The following is a 20,396-nucleotide window of genomic DNA, read 5'->3' as shown; positions in this document are numbered from 1 at the left end:
TGTAAATTTTGAACTTCTCCAGTTATTTGTAGCAGTCTGCTACTTGAAAACTCCTCTCTTTGGATCGGTTTTATGGAAGTTCTTTAATTTGCATTTTTGGATTTGCCAACTGTTTGTTTTTCTTTACAAAACCTTTAGAACCAAATTTTCATATTGCTTTTGTATTTGAAGTGAAAACATAATAATGTCAGCGCTGTTTCAAAGGTGTCCTGTTTTCATTCACATATTGGAAAGAAAACTTGACCAAAAGGATCAAAGCTTGAAATCTCATAAACAGGTTAAGGAAAAACTGTTATCTGTTCTTTGAGGTATAATAAGTTTTTCTTCAAAGATATACTCCAAATGAACTTTAATTAGACTAGTATGTTTCTTCCAACCTCTTCCCAGCACACTATTTTATCCTTTGCTTCTGTTAGCATATAACCTTCTACAGAAAGTATCTCAAAATCCCAAATCTGATGCAGAGGTGGGTGGTTTTTGTTTGGTTGGTTTTTGAGGACTGCCTATTGAAGTTATTTGCGTGTTGTGAAAAGTTTGGTTTTGTTCTTGTCCCAGTAGGAAATTAATATCTCACTGACCTTTGAATCAGAGTAAACATGTGCTCTCCAAAGTAAAATTTTGAGCATGGACTTTACTGCTTAATTCTTCTCACTCCCTCTGATTGGAAAGTGGGTATTCATTAATGTAGCTTAAGGGATAATGAATGCTAAAGCTTATTTTAAATAGAAGAAATTAAAATCAACTGCTTTAATTGTTCATTAAATCTTCTGTTTAAAAAGAAGATAGTAACTAAAAATAGCCTTAATACTTGGTTTGGGAAATCTGCTGGGAGTTAGGTGATGTTCATAAATTTTTGGGCATGGAGTAGTGGGTCAGCCTAGGATTCATAGCTAAGAAAGCCAAACTATTTTTGCCTTTTGTTGGAGGCTCTGATTTGAGTGTGTTACAGAAAGAAATGGTCCACTCTTTCTGCTGTGGGAAAGTGGTAGAAATGTGGTACATGTTATCAGCAGAACATCAGCCTTTCTGGCAGCAAAGCAATGTACTCCTTTTGGGATGCTGTTGCTAATAGGTACAAGCTCTGTTCTGACCAGAATCCCTTTGTGAGACTGAAGACTAGTCTGACCAGAGCCTAAAGACATCTGTTTGAAGTAAATGCTGTATTTGTCTGAATACATGTACACAAGGGAAAATAGCATTGGAATATGCATTATCATATGCAGTGATGATTTGTGAATTGAGTTAAATGGAAAATTCTGAAGCACTTCATTCCTGACATAATATGCCTGTATATATTTTGGTTTTAATCTCTATCTGGTTTTGATCTTCAATCTTAATGCATAGTAATATTGAAAGCATGCATTTCAATACAAGTCAATACTATGGTCTTGTTATGAGTCAAAATTTCCCTTACTGAAATATGAATTTTATTTCCCAGCAGGGCACTGCTAGTAATTGTTGTTAGCATTTGAAGTAATGGTTGTTAGCACTTGACGTGGCAAGCATTGGCTGCTAAGCAGGTTACTGACCTAGCTCTAAGGTTACTTTTCCTCTCCCAGGCATCATGGCTGTCACGCCAACCACTTCTTTTACCCGAGTTGCATCACACAAGGTTCCCAAATTTCATAGGCATATGGAACTATTGAAGGGTTGCTTATGCCACCAGTGAGGAAGGCTACGTACTGAATTGAAAAGTAGGATTTTTCAGGAATATACGTGGGGTGGTAATTGCTGTCTGTTGGAAGTTCAGTCAGTTTGCATGCAGGCTCGGTTACCTTCACTGGTAGAGCCTTTCCTCTGAATAGGAAAAAATTTATTCCAGATCCTATTTCTAATTTTGAAAATAATGGAGAATTCAGCTGATTTAGTGTTGTCGTCAAGGAAAAATTGTAGAAGTGTTTGATTAATTTAAAAATAAATGTTAGCTTCAGTGAGTGCATGCAGCTGTGCCTGTGGTACAACTTAAAGAACTCTTGCCTGAGGGGTTTTGCATTCAGTTTAGGTTGCGTTAGGATGTGAAACACTGAGGGTTTCTTTCTATGGTTTTAACCATAGAAAACCGTGGTTCTCTTTTCTTCATGCTTTCTAATATATTATGTCATCTCTTCCCAAGTCAACACTAGGCCCAGTGTTCTTCAGTGAAATCTTGTGATATCTGTTAATAATTATTCTAAATATCATTAAGTTTATGTGTTTTATAATTCAAAAGTATCTAATAGAAAACAAGGAGTAACCCACAGGGTTTAGGACATGTAACAGAGCAAGGAGAGGAACAACCATGCTGATAGGCTCTTCAGGAAGTAACCAAGGTACTTTACACATATTTTGGTGGTTGGTTTTGCATTGAATTACGTTTCACACAGATGTGTGACAGCTAATACCATTGGCAAATTACTCACTCTTGACTGGTATCTGGCTAGAGTTAGAGGTTGGTATATGGAGCTTTGGTGTGCTTCAGGAAGCTGTTCTGCTTGTAGTATATGGGTAGGCATGATTAGCTTAGATTTATTTAAAGCAAGCATCGGAAGTGGCAGAGTTTGATTCAGTTGTTCATTGTTTTCTTCAGTTTTCTTAATATAAAGCATATAAATTACACCACGCACTGGAATTATGTTCTGTAATGAAACTTAAGTCTGGTCTCAGCAGTAGTCTTGACAGCAGTTCTTCATTTTCTGAGAGACAGTTATATATATTAAAAATACTTTTAAAAAGCTCAAATGCAATTGATGTTGCATATTCTTTTATGTAAAACTCCAGATTATTGTGCCATTGAAAATGGATGCAAAGTTACTTGTATCTTTTGAAGCACATAGTAAAACTGGGAAATAGAGGATTTTTCATTTTTGGTTGCTAGTAGGTACTTTGTGTTCAAAAATGGCTTTTCCTGTCATGTTAACTGTGTGTGTGCCAAAAAGCTCAGAGATCTGTATCTGCTTGGTTCCTGCTTCCCTTGTTAAGACAGTTTTTTCTTCCATTGTCTTTTTGATTTTACTCACTGTCATCTTTCTCCCTAATTTTCAGGTGGAATTTTTACTTCATTAGGTCAAGCCCATTTCTGCTTGTTTCACTTGTCATTTCCTGTATGAGCATTCCTGTTTTCCTCTTTATGGCACATTGCCTTCCAAGTATTTATGCAGTTATGACTTCTACACTCTATTTCAACATGTTTTAATCTAGTCTAAAAATTCTTAGTTTAGTTAGATTTAAATATATATCTGATCATGATTTTTTTTTTGGGGGGGGGAGTCTAAGAAAGTAGTTGATTTCTGGTAACATTCTTTTTAAAACAAAAGCTTAGATGTAGGGTGGTTTTAGTTCACTTTTGAAGAATCATTACATAATGTAGTAAGTCATTGTGTGCCTCTGATCCACTTTTCCCATCATTAGTTATGATGTACACCTGGAAAAGATGTTAGTGGAAGTCATTTGTGTCTCAGCTTGTTTAAATACTTAAAAAATAATAATAATAAAATAAAAAAAAAAAATAGTGCCATACAGTGGAGAATGACAACAATTTTTTTTTTTACTTCCTTGCCGGTTGAAGTCCTTAATCTCCCATTTTTATTTTTGACAGTTAAATGTCATTACATAAAGCTTCTCTATCATCAAACCCACAATTTAATCTTGTAGCTAGGGGATAGCTGCCACCACCAATAGCCTTCTGCATGGGATTCCCCCAAGACTGCAGCTTTCCTAGTGGATTACTGTTCTGAAGCACCTCTCTTGAGCTTCACTCCAGAACTGACAAAACGTGTGCTCAGGACTTTCTGCCTCTCTTCAGCTGTGGGTTATTTTTGCTGTTGCTGTTTAGTTAGTCTTACAATAGTTCATTTAATTCTAGCAGCCTTTAGTTTATTTTTTCTAATATATGCCAAACTGTATTGCTTAAAAAAAAATCTAAATCCAATGAAAAGTCTTTATTTTGAATGAAGAGATTTGTTTATTTAGAAACAATATTTAAAATGCTGTGTACGTTTCTATGTAATGATTTCCAACATCTTGCTCCTCCTGCCTCCCCCCCACCCCATTTCCCTGTTGTGAGTTTAAGCCTAGTTTCATACACAAGCTGTCAGAGGTGGAATAACTTCTTTCACTTAAATAGAGTTGCAGTTAAACCCAGACTGCACATCAGCAGAGAAGCAAAGTCAGCTCTATTGCTTTGCTGAAAAAATAAAGCTGAATTTCCAATCCTAGCTGGAACCTTTGTTTTCTGAAAACAAAACTTAAGTAAAACCACTAGAGTACTTGAATGTGCAGAAATTTGAACTACTTGAAAGTGAAATCAAATGCAGCTTGCTTTTCAATTTTAGATAGAAAATATGCCACATAGGATTTCAAGCATCGTTTTTAAGCTTTATTTACTATCAATATGTAGGGAAATATTTATCATGTTTTGTGTGCTTTTGTCTCATTCAGGCACATTACAGAATGTGAAACAACAGTAAGTAGGAGCAGTGTAGTTTCTCCAAAAACTGAAAAACCAAACCAAAAGCTCTTATTTCCAATTACAAATGCCTGTTACCTGGAGCACAGCCAAAAGGTACGGCTGGCAGCAGTTCAGTTCCTTGAAGGCAAAAAGGAGTGGGCATAGCCAGTATTTACAGCTGATTCTCCTTTCTCTCTGGGATTGCTGCTGAGAACAGTGGTGCTGCATAAAGGCAGCTGATCCAAAAGAGGGTCATGCTTTAAAGTTGCAGTTTGCTCTATGAGTACTAATAGAGGCTGGGTGCATCCATCTGCTAGTCTCAGCTCACCATCAAATTGGCTTTGAACAACACGATTTTGCTATGATATTAGGTGTTTGGACAATTAAAACATTTCGTTGTCTGTCCTGCAGAAGCTGTAAGTATCTTTAGAGCGTTTTTAATTATTGACCAGGAATTTTTGGAGAATCATAGGCTTTGTTCTAGGCCAGGCTGAAAGTTCATCTAACCTGCAGCATCCTGTTTCTGACAGGAAATGCATTGTTTCAAGAGAAAGGAGAAAAAAAAAAAGGCTGAGAACTTCTCAGTCGGAATGTATTTGAGTAATAATAGTATAATAAATGGTAAATGGAGAAGGACCTCAAACTTGAAAGAAGGAGAAGGAGCTGTGATAAAGACTCAGCTGCAGTTCTTTTGGAAAAAGTCTGCATTCTTTTATGACACTACTTCACTTACATGTGAATCCCATTATCTTCAGTAGTGAGACAGAGCAGAATTTGCTTTTCTACGCCACTTAAGAGAGCATGATATATAAAAATACAGAGTCTAACACAAGCACTGTGTGTCTTCCCATGGGTGTTCCTGTGGCTTTGATCACAGTGGGCATTTTTCTTGTTTTAAGCATTTCTTTTGGAGGGGGAAAAAAGCTACAGGATCAATAGTGTTCCAGATAAAACAATACAAACAGCAATATTTTATGTATTTTTTTCCTATGCAATGTATGCATAACAGTACCTTGTTTCAAGTAATCTGCAGCCATACTCCTACTCCCAGGGTTGCTAGTTATTGTATAAAGTGTATTGCATACTGTATGTAATTATAGTAATTTCTTGTATTCCTTAAGTGTATTTTAAAGTACTGTTAGATGTAATAGCATTAATTAAACTTTCCATGTGTGAACTGGAAGATTTTCTCCCCACCCCCTTATTTCCAGTATCTTCTATTAAGGTAGAATACTGTTGTCTGGGAGAGTTTTGTCTCTAAGTATATAAAATATTGTTATATTTTCAATAAAATAATTTCATTAAAATCTGCTGAAGAAAATCAGCAAATGTGATGAGTTGGTCAAATAATAGAAATGCAAGAAAAATTAAGTTCTGTAACCCAAGGAAGTGCTCCTTGCTGAGGACTAAGATAGTAATTCAACAATTTCAAAATAAAATATACATTTTAAATAGAACTTTATTAAGCGTTAGACAAGCTTTTTTTGTAATCTTTCCATTTTTCTGTGATTTTTCTGTTAAGTCAATGTTTCAATTGATTATGTTCATTTTCCCATGTTATGCAGTCCCCCTACTTACATGGCTGGCAACTTCCATTTCTTTTACCCTAGATATTGAACACTCCTTTTAGAAAAATGCTGTCATGGTACTATTAACTGAAATGTCTGGGAAAAAAACAGATTGCCTGAAACATGCTGAACTCCTCATGCTGAAGTACAACTCTGTAGTGCAAATTACAGAGCTCCAGGAATGCTTCAATTTTGCTTGCTTTTCTAATGGACAGCCAATTTAAAGGACACTAATACCTGCTTTTTGTTGTCAGAAGGGGCCATGTTATCAGTCAGTGTACTGGATGTACTGGATAGCACCCTAGTTTACAGTTAAATGTTGTTTTTCCATATTTAAATTTATTTATACTTTCATTTTTAAAAACTGTAACCTTCAGTAGACTTGGAGACACATTTCATAAGATTTATCATCTGCTTGCAAGCAAGCATCATGCTAGGACTCTTGCTATACACCTGTATCTTAAGGAAAAAGTTATTTCTAGCCTTTGCTTTTTATCTAGCCTTTTTTTTTTTTTTACACATGCTACTTCCCCTCAGTGTGGTGGTCTTGTGGAACCTTTTACTTAATCCTGGGTGTATATACGTGTCCATAATCTGATTGGTAGTTCTTAGTATCAGACTGTTTTAAAGAAAAAAAGTATTTTTCCTTCTGATAAAGTGGAACTGAGCAAAACCGATACCTCTGCTGAGCCTTCACAAACAAGCAAGTGCTCACACAGCTACAACGAATGGTATCTCCTCTATGTATTTTCTGCAAGTTTTCAGCTATGATTCGTTTTTTTGCTTTTAAAATGATGTAGTGAGTCTTACTGACCACAAATTATATTTTGTGGTAGCAACTGTATTGTTCTTCCTGTCAGACCATGACCTGAACATTTTCAACTTCTAGCTTTATTGCAGTGGCAATTTGTATGTGAAAACAGCTGTTTTGTATGACATTGCTGAGTCGCCTGCTTACCCTGCCTGCCTTTGTCCTGCCCTCAGCAGCTGGTAAACACTGTTGTCATAGAAAAAAGGTCTGTTTTTCTCTGGAAAAGGTAGAGAGTGAGTCAGTCATGGGCACCAGGTGATAACATAAAATACAGTACTTGAAAGGTGACTTTTATATTTGACTGAAAAAGTTACCCAGAGAACGGTAAGTTCTCTGAAGTCCTACAATGCAAACGTGTGATGTAGTATTGCTGATATGTCTGGGCACTTAGAAACTGAACTGTAATGTTTTCTGGTTTTGTTTCTTTTTCTATTTCTATTTTTCTTAAGTGAGGCAAAAACTTTGTTCTATTGTGAAAGCAAGGAAATCATCTGTGTTCTGCTAAGACACTTAAGCAAATTCTGTAAGTATTGAATATGTGATATAAATAGCAAAGGGAGAGTTTTTAAGTGTTACTCAGTGAATAGCACCAAAAGTCAATTTGGGGATAAGGAGTACCTTTAAATAACCACAGCCTTCTTGGTCATTGAGGGATGGAGCACCAGAGCTGCTCAATTACCAAAAAAATAAAAAATAAAAAATAAATCATACCTAGTAAAATGGTCTTTGAGTATGTCAGTTAGCTTAAGCAATTAGAAGTCAGAGATTACAATTAATTGTAGTAGAAGTTGATGTAGAAGTTGTCGCACAGTGAACGGAAAGCACGCAGCCAGATAGTTTCTGGCATGTGGCTAAGGATAAATGACTTGTTTGGGCATCTCATAATTAAACAGGTGCACGTACATTCTCTGTACAAAAATTCTGGTCTATCCAGTCTGCTGCTTGGCCACCTTCACTAATCTCTGTCATCCTGAAATCATCCCTTCAAACCTTAATTGTAGGAATGATCTTGACTTGATGGCAAGTACTCCAGGCAAGCACCATGAGAGAATTGAGGTCCGGACATATTAAAGCTGTTGATGAACACTTAAAAGGCTGGGAAGGGACGTGACAAACAATTCCTTACAAATACGTGAGGTTCTCAGTCTGTAGAAAGACTATCTCTCACATCACTGAGGGATAATTATTAAACTTAAAATATTTAAACCAATTCATAAGTGGTGATGCAGGTGGCTTGCTTTGTGAGGGTGTTCCTGGACCTTCTTAGTTGTCAGCCTTGAATTTCAGAGATTAGTACTAATTATAGCTATAATGCCTCCTCTCCTTCCAGGTTGGTGTACTGGAAATCATTGTAATTGTATGTCCATTACTTGTGTGATTAAGGTCTCTGGATTTTGCACAGTATACGTGTCCAGCACAGTATCCCTAAGTGAGATCATGTTGTTACACTTCAGGCTGAACCACTTTCCATTTTAGTTAATTGGGAAAAGGTAACCACTCTAACCACTTTGTACAAACAAGACTTTTTACATTTAGGTCGTAAATTTACCTGGCTTCCTGCATGCAAACAACTCCATTAAATACTCTTTCCAGGAGAAATTTATTCATTAGTTATAGTTTTTAATATAAATAGACAAAAGCATATGTATTCAGATACAATTTGTGTGGCTTACAGTACTTTCAGATTGTTCACAACACTGGACAGGATTTTTAATTTGCTGGGAAATTTGTTGGCATTTGTCATTTAGCACCTTCTTCCTAATTCTTGAACTCTTCATTATCCAAGGTGCCTTAATGACACTGAAGTCTGTAACCAATAACGGCTTCTTTTGTCTACAGTTTTTTGTTGTTCTGTATCTTCTTTGGAGCTCTTCCGCTATGTTTTTTTCTTCTGCGGTCGATTAGTGGAGCAATTTAGTGTCTGTAGCTTTTTTTTTAATTTAGACCAAATATGTCATGCAGGTTTATTAAAGCAAAAGTACTTTTGAGAGCAACTTCTTTTGGGGAGGAAGGAACCACTCCAGTTTGCTATCTTGACAATACATTTGTCAAGCATTTAAAGAAGAGCTACTCACTATATTAACTAATCAGCTGGGCTGATATGTCAGGCAGTTTATTACATTACGTGTTCATCTGTTAGGCTGTGTGTGTTTATATTCAGTAGTACCACTTGAAATGCTTTGTCTGGTGATGGTTCTTACTGCTTGTGTTTAAGAAAGTTTTTACATTTTATGGTGCGCTAAGGAAAAAGACAAGCCATCAACTGGAGGAAGTCAAAGCAAACTGCAGGCATTTTTACAAAGGCAATCTAGACTTTTGTCTTTTATCAGGCTTAGCCGTTCATAGCTAACAATAAAAAAAAAAATGTCATGCAAAAATATTAAACGTATTATGGTGCTAATTTATGCAGGCTTTCTGTGGTATATTCTCATTTCTTGTCTGGAACTTAATGCTGTGGTTATGTGGCCATTTTAATTGGCATAGGTATTTTTTTTGCTGCTGTCAAAATATGGTACTGTTTTCTTTACATCTGGCCAGTTACTTAAATATTCCCAATTTACTGGAAGTTAAGGTGCTGATCCTGAAAGCATTTGCTGTGTATAATAAACTATAATGTCTCATACATTGATCATCTTAATTGCTCATGGGGTCACTTAGGCAAAAAGCAAAGCACATGGGGAATTTTGTGGCATCACAGCTAAACCGTGTAGAATTTTAGAAGCATTACTTTTTGTTTCATAACTGTTGAAACGTTAGATGTAAGAGATATTTTAAGTTGTCACCATATGAATATTTATAAATAGCAGTCTAGTGTTAGTTCTTTCTTAACAGTAACCTAAATTTAGACTTCTACATCTAAATTTGGACACAGTGATTTAGGCTTGCTTCAGATTATAACTGGTGGGTTTGTGTTGATATGAGTGTATTTTTACATTTCTGAAGGTTTGTTATTTTGGAAAGTACTGATGGCAAAAGTAGTGCTGGCTTTCTTTCTCATCAGTTCTCTGTACATCTGAACTGTACAATCTAATTTTACTTCATATACAAGCATTAAATTAATTTTTGAGGGTCATCACGGTGGATTAAGGTGTAAAAAGCCCAGGAATTAGACTTCAGAGTTTTAGGAGAACCTAGGTATCCTTGTCAAACAGCAAAAATGCCACTGCACAAAGCACTGTATAAAGGAAAGGCATGTGTAAATTGATAGAAGTGTTACAGACAGAATTAGAGTTACCAAAAAAAGTATTTTGAAAAGGTACCACAGAAGAGAGAAATTAAATTAAGTAGATTTGTACACACTTGAGAAGAGCCACTTTAAGTGTGAGGAGCAGTAAAACAAAGCACCAGCAAGCTTGCTCAGAAACATTATGAATAGATAGACTAGCTTCACAGGTCAAAGATCCTCTAGAAAAGAGGAAAGGGGAGGGATAAAAATGGGCAGAAGAGGGGCACTGGGAGACTTGAAAGGAAGATGGGCAGAAATGTTAGTGTTCCTATTACTGGCTATTCTTACCAGCTACACTTGAGTGATGATTAAACAATCAGTAAATATCAAACCAATTATTTACTCATTCTGATTCAAAAATTTACTGGCCTTTTTTTTTCATGTTTTATTTTCACCTTGGTGAGAGCTGACAGTGTTATTTTCTTGTGTGTTATTTGTATTTTATTTGTATGTATATAAATACATATGTATACATGTTTGAAGGGATTCAAGACATGGACTCCTGATGGCATTTGGACAGAAGGCATTTATTGCCCTTTTTCACTACTACGTATACTTTCCCTGTAGCCCCACGCACTGTCCATGTGCCTGAATCTGTCATACAATTGGGTAGAGACCCTCAGACACGCACCTCCAGCCTGCCAGCAGTTGGCCACTGCCCAAAGCTCATCTTTAACACTGTAGCCCATTTACTTTATCTCAACCTTTCTCAAATTTTTGTTTCTATTGCTTGTTTCCTCATTATCTAATTCAGGGAGGTGTGAAACATCACGGAGCCACCTGCAAAATCCTTTCCCACACATGTATATATAAACTCATGACTTATATTTAGTAATTGTGATCTTTTCTAGAAGACCAGTGTTTAATTTTGCGGTGCTGGCCACAATTAACTGAACAAACTCCTAAAAAATGCTTCAAAAGATTCATAATGCAAGTCTATCTCTTGCATGTCCAGAACATTCAAAGTGATGCTATAAATTGAGCAAAGAGTTGAAGATCTGCATCTACTCAACTTTCTTTAAGTGTTTTTTTTTGTGTCAATAAGTTTTAAAAATAAATAATTGTTCTGTGCCTAGCTAGATGTGGTTACTGCTGTTTATTTTCATGCGTGACGGGAAAAAATTGAATTTGTGAAGTGGTAGATCCCAAGTTTAAAAAGTGACTCTGGCTTAAATATATTGATGAAACCGAAGATTTATCTCTTAATACTCAAAAAGAATATTTCTACAAATATAATATTTTGTATGTAAACTGAGCTCTTTGGGGAATTCTTGAGGCATTTTTTCAAGTATGTGTTGTTTTTTTCTGTGCAGCAGCTATTTGTAGTGAAGGCAATCACGCAGCACTTTCGGAGTTCTGTTAATTCATCCTGTCACATACAATGTATTTTACTGGGGTTCATGTTTTGGACCATTATATTCCTCAATTTCTTTGAAGATTTGGGAAGTTTGCTTTTAGTCTTAAACACTGCAGTACCTGTGTCTCGGGGAAATAAAAATGAGGAAAAAGTAAAATCTGCTACAACGTAAATTATAACCAATTATTTTTACTTTTCAGATGTTCCTCCTGCTGATCAAGAAAAGCTTTTTATCCAGAAGTTACGACAATGTTGTGTACTTTTTGACTTTGTTTCTGATCCACTAAGTGACCTAAAGTGGAAGGAAGTAAAACGAGCAGCTTTAAGTGAAATGGTAGAATATATCACACACAATCGCAATGTGATTACAGAACCTATTTACCCTGAAGTAGTACATATGGTAAGTGATGGAATCATTCTGAAGTTTTTTAATTCATAATTACTTCTTCAGCTCTGTCAATGTGTCTTAAGAAGTACTAATGAAATCTTCAAAAAGATCAACTATGTTTGCACACTGGCAAAACGGTAATATAATAGGTTTTTAATCCTCTTGCAAGTGTTGACTCTTCTATGTAAGAGAAATTGGATGCATATTTGCAGCAGAAATAAATTATGATTTAAGTTGATAAAAATGAAATCTTTAATAAATAAAAAAGACCATCCATCCCCTCCCCCCAATCTTTTTTATAATAGGCATTTATAAAAACAGGGTGAGGGTGAAGGGTATAAATAATCTAGTTTTTTAAAGAACGAGTAGATCGCAAAACTGAAAGTCTGAGTGTTTGTTAGAATTAACATCACTTGTTCAATCTTGACACTTAATCTCATGTAATTACATTCAGTGCCCATGGTTGAAATTGTTTTTTTTTCTGCATTTGGAGCTGAGAATGAGAGTCAGACTTTATTACACTGATGAGGATTTTGCTGGAACAAGTTATATGTACTATTTAGACCTGTGTTGTCTTCCCTTTCACTATCGAAATCCAAGCCAATTAGACCCACTTCATTTTTTCTGTCCTGTTTAAGTTCAGTCCAGAGGAGGAAGCCGTGAAACTGCAGGAGAGTCTTTCTTCTCTCATTGTGGTGACTGTATGCCAGTTGCCTGAGGTAACAATTGGGCTGAGGACAGAAAAGCATCTTTCCAAGTAGCTAACTACTAAGCTTCCCCAAAAAAATGTTGACCACGTGACATGATAGTTATTCCCTCTAACACCCCACCCCCGCCCCAAAAATACTCAATTGGGTCAAGCTTTCAGGGGGATAAGAAAAATGTACTTCTTTAACATTAGTGTGAACTCAGTCAGATATTGAGGTTGAGGTCCTGCTCCAAATCAGAGACTGTGAAGCAACTTCAGAGTAGATTCTAAAGATTTATAGTATTAAAGGTGCTACTCTAAAGATTGCTTGCACCATAAGTGTTCACTAATACAGATTTTTTTATGAGAACTTCTGAGTATATGAGGATTCTGTACAACTTTAAGTCAAATGTATACAAAACATTGAGGATGGTTAATGATATCATGGGATCATGTCTTTTCATATGCTTTGATACCCTATTTGTATGTGTTTTTTGCTAATCGATTATTCATTTGAGAATATTTGATACTCATAGAAAAATAATTATGAAAGAATAAGCTTGCTGAGATTTGATTTAGAGGAAAAAATGGAATTCATGGTGATGGCTTGAATATCAGTTTAAGACATTAGTGTTTGCTCTATGTGGAGTCTTAACTGTCCATAAATTCATAACTTCTGCATTATGAGCCCACATTATCTTCCTCCATCAAAAACCAATGGCAAGGATACATTTAACCAAGGAAAATACATACTTCCTTTGCTTTCAGATGCAACTAATACAGTTTGCAATTCTGTCAGTCTAATAAATCTTGGTGCAGAATTTGTCTCATCTGAACTACCAGCATTCTGCTATGGGCTCAGAGCTTCTGTTTAACAATTCTTTCAGTGAATTTGAAGTGCTTTTTACATGTAAGAATCTAAAGGGTATGGGATTTCCTTGTATAAGACTTGTACAGCATTGTGGCAGACACTTTCAGTGGCTGTTGTCAGACCTGGACTAGGATTTTTAGGTTAAATTCAAATAGCAATTTTTTTTAAGGCTGCTAATATGGAAAAGTTTTCTTTCAGTTGTCTATAATGAAACAACTATATTCCTCTTGCAGTATTATTATATGCCTCTTTCAGGCGTGCACATAAAGAGGTGTACTTTTTGTGAAATTCTAGTAGTAGATTTATGTGGATGTTAAGGTAAAATGGCTGTCTTCTTTGTAATTTAAGGGACCTGTCTACGTTAGGACTCATTACACCAAACTTGGGATAATAATCCATCTAGCTCAGCATCCTGGTCTTGTCAGGGATGAGTGTAGAGGCTGCTGGAAAAGATGAAATCTTATTTTTCTTTATCTGAGCTGGTAGTTGGTATAGGAGTTAGGACTTTACTGTGCCATTCTGTTTATCTTCACAGCTTGGGGGTTACTCATCTATAGATGACTACATACACGCGTAAGTGCGCGTAAGAGCGAGAGAGATTTTTGTTTGCTTTAGTTACTGTACTGTTTAGGCCAAAAACTTAGGGCAATAAATTTCACAAGTTACCCATTTAATAATAATAAATTATTTGTCCTTTACGGTATCTTTATTTGTTCTTTTGCTCTGATGAGAGCAGTCTTTATAATTCAAGTGATCACGTCATGTTCGTGCCCGTCATCCCAACCCTCTGCTTCGTGTTTCAAGTGTCTTTGGCAAATGTATAGTTAGATCTTGTCTTTAAGCTATGTTTTGATTTGGTTGCTTAATAATTATTTAACATTAACCATGAGTCTTTTCAAACAATACGAGAGAAACAAGTTTCTTAAATTGATGTAATGTTATTCTCCAGAGGGGGATGTAAGAGTTTCTTCCCCTTCTTCCTCAAGGACCCAGCTGATGTCCTTCAGATTCTCTTTACCTTTGTAAGCAAAAATATGATGGGAAGGGAAATGTTTTTAATACAGACTTGTTTTACAAGTTCCGTTTCTCATGTACATGTATATTATAGTAAGATTGGATTGACTATCCCCAAAGCAGAAACTTACATCTCGAAGCTGAAAGACATGTGGACAAATGTCTAAATACACGTTGTAAATGTAAATGATAACTTAATAGTTTGGATGAAAAGCATCTGTTGCGGATTCTTGTTTAGTAAAGGGATGTATGCTTTATTTTAGCTTGGGTTTTGAAGAAAACAAGACTTTGAGATTGTTCTGTTGTGTACTAATTAGTCAGAAACATAAATATTTAAGGATATTAGTTTTGTAGAAAACTTCTGAGAATTGTTAGCTGTGTGGAATATGGACCCATAGGAATGCTGCTTTCCATCTCAGGAAGGGATGGGCAATATCTGTATTGTATCTATTTTAAGAGGGGACTATGAAAGTGAACAGTGGTATGAATATTCACTTCCCCAGCTAACCAGTCAGAGGATATTGAGGAGAGCTGAGAGGAAGCTGAGGAAATGCTGAATTTTGAGATCTGGGGTTGTAGTGTTCTGAAAAACAAGTAGATCCAAAGCTTGTGTAAATAAGACTTATTTCTGTAGCCCCCAGAATAATTTCCTTGATGATGATGTAGTACTTGTGTATAAGAAATCGATGTTTTTGTGAAGCACAAAGACCAATATGACTTTTTAAGTTGGTAATATAAAGGAATTAAGATCTTACTTTATAACTAGGTCATTTCAGCAGCTAAAGCAGTTTTCACTGCTACTCTTCATGTATTATGAAAATGAAATGACACACTCATGCACATGGGGATATATATTATTTTAAGTGTTATTTTGGTGTTATGTGGGTATGTCTTTTGTTTACTCTGACCTTTGATATGGAATAAGAGTTGATATTGTGAGTAGAAGTGTACTATATGTGGCTCGATTCAGCTGTTAGGATGGCTTTATCCATTAAAATATGGAGGGTGCAGACTCTCAAATTATAAATCTCATCATTCAGAGCTGTTCTTGTCAAGCTTCACTTGGGCTGCTCAGCAGAAGGGAGGAGAAAATGTGTGTAATGTTATCTCTGTGATACCTACTTGCTTGAAAATTTTCTCTAGTGTTACACAAAATGGGCCACCAGAAGAGCAGGGTATGTAACAACCATGACAAGCAAACCTGTCTGTGAAGCTGTAAAAATGCAGCTTGTTGGCCTTTTCTTTTGCTGTTCTCCCATCCCCCTGAATGAATTACATACTTGGGAGTCAAACATGCCCATGCTAAAAGTGCAGAGAGAATCCTGGCACACGAGCCCTGTTAAAATTCAAATCTGATAAATCAGGGGGGTGCTTGTGGGGTTTTGTTGGATTTTGGGGGGTATAAATTAATCCTTTAGGCTGTTTGCTTAGTTCTTCTCTGGGAATTTGAACTTAGAGGAAATTGGGCTTTGCAGCTTGCATCTTGTCTATTTGGTAAAAAGACAGTAGTTAGGGAAAAGAGCAGCCAGTTGACAAAAAGGCAAAGGTCTCAATTATGCTAACTCATTGTAAATTTTCATAAACTGTAGTGGCTTAATAGACAAGAGTTTCAGAGCTGTCTTCATTGAGAAATGGTGCACCTTGATTTGAGCAATTCTACATTCTGTTGGTCAGATACCAAACGGAAATCAAATCAGGCTCCATTGCTCATGGAACAAGTTATTCTGTTTTGGGTTTGATACTCTTTCCATTTGATATTCTCAAAAAAAAAAAAAAAAGAAAGAAACTTACTCACACCTTATACAACCCAGCTTTTCTTCTTGCTATCTCTCTAGCCTGAGACTTTCCTTTCTCACCTAGAAAAGGCTGATTATTCTTCGATTTGCTTAGCAATCTTAGCAAGTGGGAATCACGTCTGGGCTTCCTATGTTTTTTTTGGAAGACCATTGATTTATTGTAATTTTTCACCTTTTTAGAAGAAAGCTTCAAGGTTATTAGTTTCTTGAAGTCCATGCTGTTAAAATATCTTTATATTTATATGCCCCTTTTTAGCTTTACCTTTAATTCTGTGAAACTGTAATTACTCTGATACAGCGTTCCTAATCGATATCAGCCCTACGGCTCAGTTGAAATAAAGGAATATTATGAAGCAAAACAGAGCGTCAGGATGACTTTTCCTTCATGGGAATATGATGTAATTCTTGCAGATTTAGCTGATGCAGTTTGATACTGCCTCCCACTGTCTGCTCTGCCATCTGTCAGACGTGAGATGGCAGGACAGCACATACATATGCTCCATAGCCTGCTAGTTAATAAGTAATGTACAGCATTATTTTAAACTGTGAATGGAGGTGTTAATGATAAGCAGTCAGAATGTGAGCAGGGAAACATGGCCTTCTGTTGCTCTTCCCAGAATCCCACTGAAGAGGGGTGGAGTGGATTCCTCTGCAAAACAACATCTTTAGACAGCTCAATCTTTCAGAGCTTCTGGGTTATCTTCAAATTATAAGCAGCTAAGTTCTGATGCTATTTAAAAAAAATATATATATATATGTATATATGTAAAAGTAAATAAATAAAACTGTGAGAAGAGAACAAAAATGTGTGTATGGGATGTGTATCATAAAACAATTGAAAATCAGACTGATACTATGGCATAAATAATAGACTTTTAAGTGTGATTAAAGTAGCCCTACAGCTACGTTATAAGTGAACCCCATCCATCATGTAGGGTTTAGGATTTTTCCTTTAATTGTTGAGAGCTTAGGAGTGTCTCAGCTGATGAATTAAATAAAATGTTTTTTTTGCATACTCAAAACATTCAGTTTGATGCAAATTCCAATAGAATAATCTTTTTTTTTCTAGCTAGTTGTGGAAATGCCCTGTACTGGCATGTTTGCTGAGCCAAATTGGCTTTCGTGAAAAGGCTCTGTAAATGGTTCTGCTGCTCCTGGTGATGTAGCCTTTTGCAAAGAATTTTCTTTTTTCCTGGGAAATCAGTTGTATCTGACTTGGCTGGACTTAGGAAATGTATTTTTCAGATTTCCCCTAAATTCTCGCAAAAAGACTTCCCGATCTGTTACACTGCTTGAATAAGTAAGAAAAGCCTTAAAGAGTTTCTGTATATATCCTAATATACTTGATCATTATGGAAGGTTAGAATAGTAAACCACTGTTTTTATTTTGGCAATCTTTCCATTTCTGCATTGTGTTCAATCTGAAGCCTTTGTATCAAATAATCTTTTTCAAGTAGAGGAAGCAGTTCAGGACCATAACTTGAATTGATCTATATTTTTCATTCTGTTCAAAAGTAAGTTTAGGCTGCTTGGTACTGGTTTGATAACAAATAAGCAAGCAACAAAACAGAACAAAAAGTCTCTCTTGGATGCACTTACATGGCTAAATAGATTGTATTTTTCTATTTGCTCATCAGTGTTGTCTCCTACCAACATCTGCCCTATCTAATACTCTGGATTACAAGTGGAATTGAGGAATTAGTCTCTCTCGGTATTGACAGCTGTAGCTGTCTTTACATTTACAGATAAGGGATTTTTCCATTTTTCTTACTGGCGTGCACAGAAGCCTGTTCCCTGCAACTTTCTCAGTAAAAGGTTTAATCATTAACTTGTCGGGGTGACAGAACAACCATTTGAGTCACTAGCTAGTCGGTCCTTTCTTGTCCATGAAGGAGCCAGCTGTCATTTCAGGTGGAGAACTGAGGGTACTGCAGACTTTAAATCTGCACTAAGCCATTGTAGGTAAGATTACTCTTGAGAACGTGTGCTAAATTTATCCAAAAATCATGTAAGGTTTTTTTCAGCCAACAAATGTTGTGTACGTTCTTTTATGATTATACGTATTGTATATATAGATGTCATTGTGATCATACCTGATTATGTGTATTTTTATTTACATTTAAAAAAATAATCCAAGCAATGTGCATTCAGTGATGAAGTGGTTTTACCTAGAAGAGGACCTCTTAGGAAAGTGTTTTGTGTCAAAATTTGTTGCAAAATCATCGCTCTGACAGTACCTGTGATGATCAATGCACAATGTAATGTGCAGGAGCACAGTCAGCACCCATCTTCCCTAGAACCTTTTTGACCTTGAAATATGCAGAGGTTCCTTAAATTTTACCTTTACTTTTATGCTTTTTGCCTTTTAAGATTTTTAAAAACTTTTTTTGTCTTGAAAACAGTTTCAAAATCCCTAATAATTTTTAAAGGGCTTTGTGGCAAATACTACTTCAGTTCACTCACATTACAAATCTGCATCTAGACAAACACTTGACAGCACAAAATATATTTATACCTTTGTACCTGTGTGTGTGTGTGGTTGTGTATGTGAACCTTGAAAAGCAATTCATCTTCGTAGTCTGCTCCACATCCATGAGGATGCCAAACTGTGCATGGTTTAAGAGAAGTATCACTAGGAGGGGAACAGAGAGCTTTGATTTTAAAGTGTTTCCATATAGGTACACCCAGAGTATGATTTGAAAGCAATAATAATTTACAGAATAGTGGCAGGTAATCTTTGTTTTCCATGTCTGGTTCTGACTTCTGCTGTTGAAGGTTGTTGTGAGGTCCTCTAAAGCGTATATGTAAAAATATTGTCTAACCACTTATAAATATATTTGCTTGGACTTTCAAAATGTATTTAAAGAGAGAAAATATCCTGTCAGCAAGATTGTGCTTTCAAGAGTACTGCACGGAAAACTGTTCTCCAAGTTAAAAATTTTTAAAGAAAAATAAATTTACCTCATTTTTGTTTAAATTGCTAGCTTACATATCTTGCATTTTTGCAGATGTTAACTAAATAGGTCATGTTAAGAATTCTCAGTAAAAAATTATCTTTGAAATCTTTTATAGTCATTCACTTGTTTCAGAGTTCTTAAAGGCATGTGTGATTTCAGTTTGCAGTTAATATGTTTCGAACATTACCACCATCTTCCAATCCAACGGGAGCAGAATTTGATCCAGAGGAAGATGAACCAACTTTAGAAGCTGCGTGGCCTCATCTACAGGTACTTAGTGAAGATTAGGAAGTTGTAATTTAATAGAATTTTAACATTTAAATCATTGCTTATTGACTCAAAATGACTTAGGTTAGGTGTTTATATCTGTAAGTTGCGTTTCTCTGCTATACCTAAAATACTTTTGAATTTACACATAATATTAAAAAAAAATCACTAGTGTATTGGAGGTTAAAGGCTTGCTGTTTCTTGCGGTGCAGATGCAATTGCTGTGACTTAAATGAGCTTCACGTTGTCACTAACTGCTTTGATCTGACTCTGGCACAGTTCTGGCTTTGAGAGGTACTATGACAAAGAGAGGAGAACAGAGAATTTTCAAGACACATACTTCTGAGCATGATGAATATTAGATTATTCTGGGTCCCATGAGTAAAATCTAGCAATGGAGCTCAGCAGAATTTGAATGCGATTTAAAGAACCCAGAGTTCTTGCTCTAGATAAAAACATACTGCATTGAGAGGGCAGGAGCAAAGCTTTCACTGTGTGCAATATAAATTTTTAAAAAAGTGTGCTATACAAATATAAATAAAAACAGTCCTGTTCTGAGCAACTAATCAGTAACTTTGGTAATGTACTGCTTATAAAATGGTTTCTTGTTTAAAAAACTAATACTGTTTTTTGTCGGACTTTTTTTTTCAGCTTGTTTATGAATTTTTCTTAAGGTTTTTAGAATCTCCAGATTTCCAACCTAATATAGCTAAGAAATATATTGATCAGAAATTTGTATTACAGGTAAGGTTTTTTTTAAAAACAAAACATATTTAACTTAAAGCTCCAAATCCATATTATCTTACAATGCATTAGGTTCAGGTAAAAGTGCATCCTTTCTTTTTTCCTCTTCGCAGCTTTTAGAGCTTTTCGACAGTGAAGATCCTCGTGAAAGAGATTTTCTCAAAACAACTCTTCACAGAATATACGGGAAATTCTTAGGCCTGAGAGCTTACATTCGGAAACAAATTAATAATATATTTTATAGGTAATACATTTTATAGCTTTTTTCCTTTTTTTTTTTTTT

At 35.7% G+C, this 20,396-nt stretch overlaps 1 protein-coding gene across 3 annotated transcripts in view; it reads left to right on the top strand.

Moving 5' to 3' along the window:
* PPP2R5C (protein phosphatase 2 regulatory subunit B'gamma) overlaps positions 1-20,396 on the top strand; it is an 82,121-nt gene that overhangs the window by 38,939 nt on the left and 22,786 nt on the right. For all 3 annotated transcript variants that reach the window (XM_068682752.1, XM_068682754.1, XM_068682753.1), the window contains 4 exons: positions 11,589-11,788; positions 19,262-19,372; positions 20,021-20,113; positions 20,227-20,357. In XM_068682752.1, the coding sequence (XP_068538853.1) occupies positions 11,589-11,788; positions 19,262-19,372; positions 20,021-20,113; positions 20,227-20,357 (535 nt within the window). The remainder of the gene's footprint in view (positions 1-11,588; positions 11,789-19,261; positions 19,373-20,020; positions 20,114-20,226; positions 20,358-20,396) is intronic.

Source organism: Anas acuta, chromosome 5 (assembly GCF_963932015.1).
Source record: "Anas acuta chromosome 5, bAnaAcu1.1, whole genome shotgun sequence".
Classification (NCBI taxonomy): domain Eukaryota; kingdom Metazoa; phylum Chordata; class Aves; order Anseriformes; family Anatidae; genus Anas; species Anas acuta.
The sequence above is the reverse complement of the archived record's forward strand: the minus strand, read 5'-3'. Positions and strand labels throughout refer to the sequence as shown.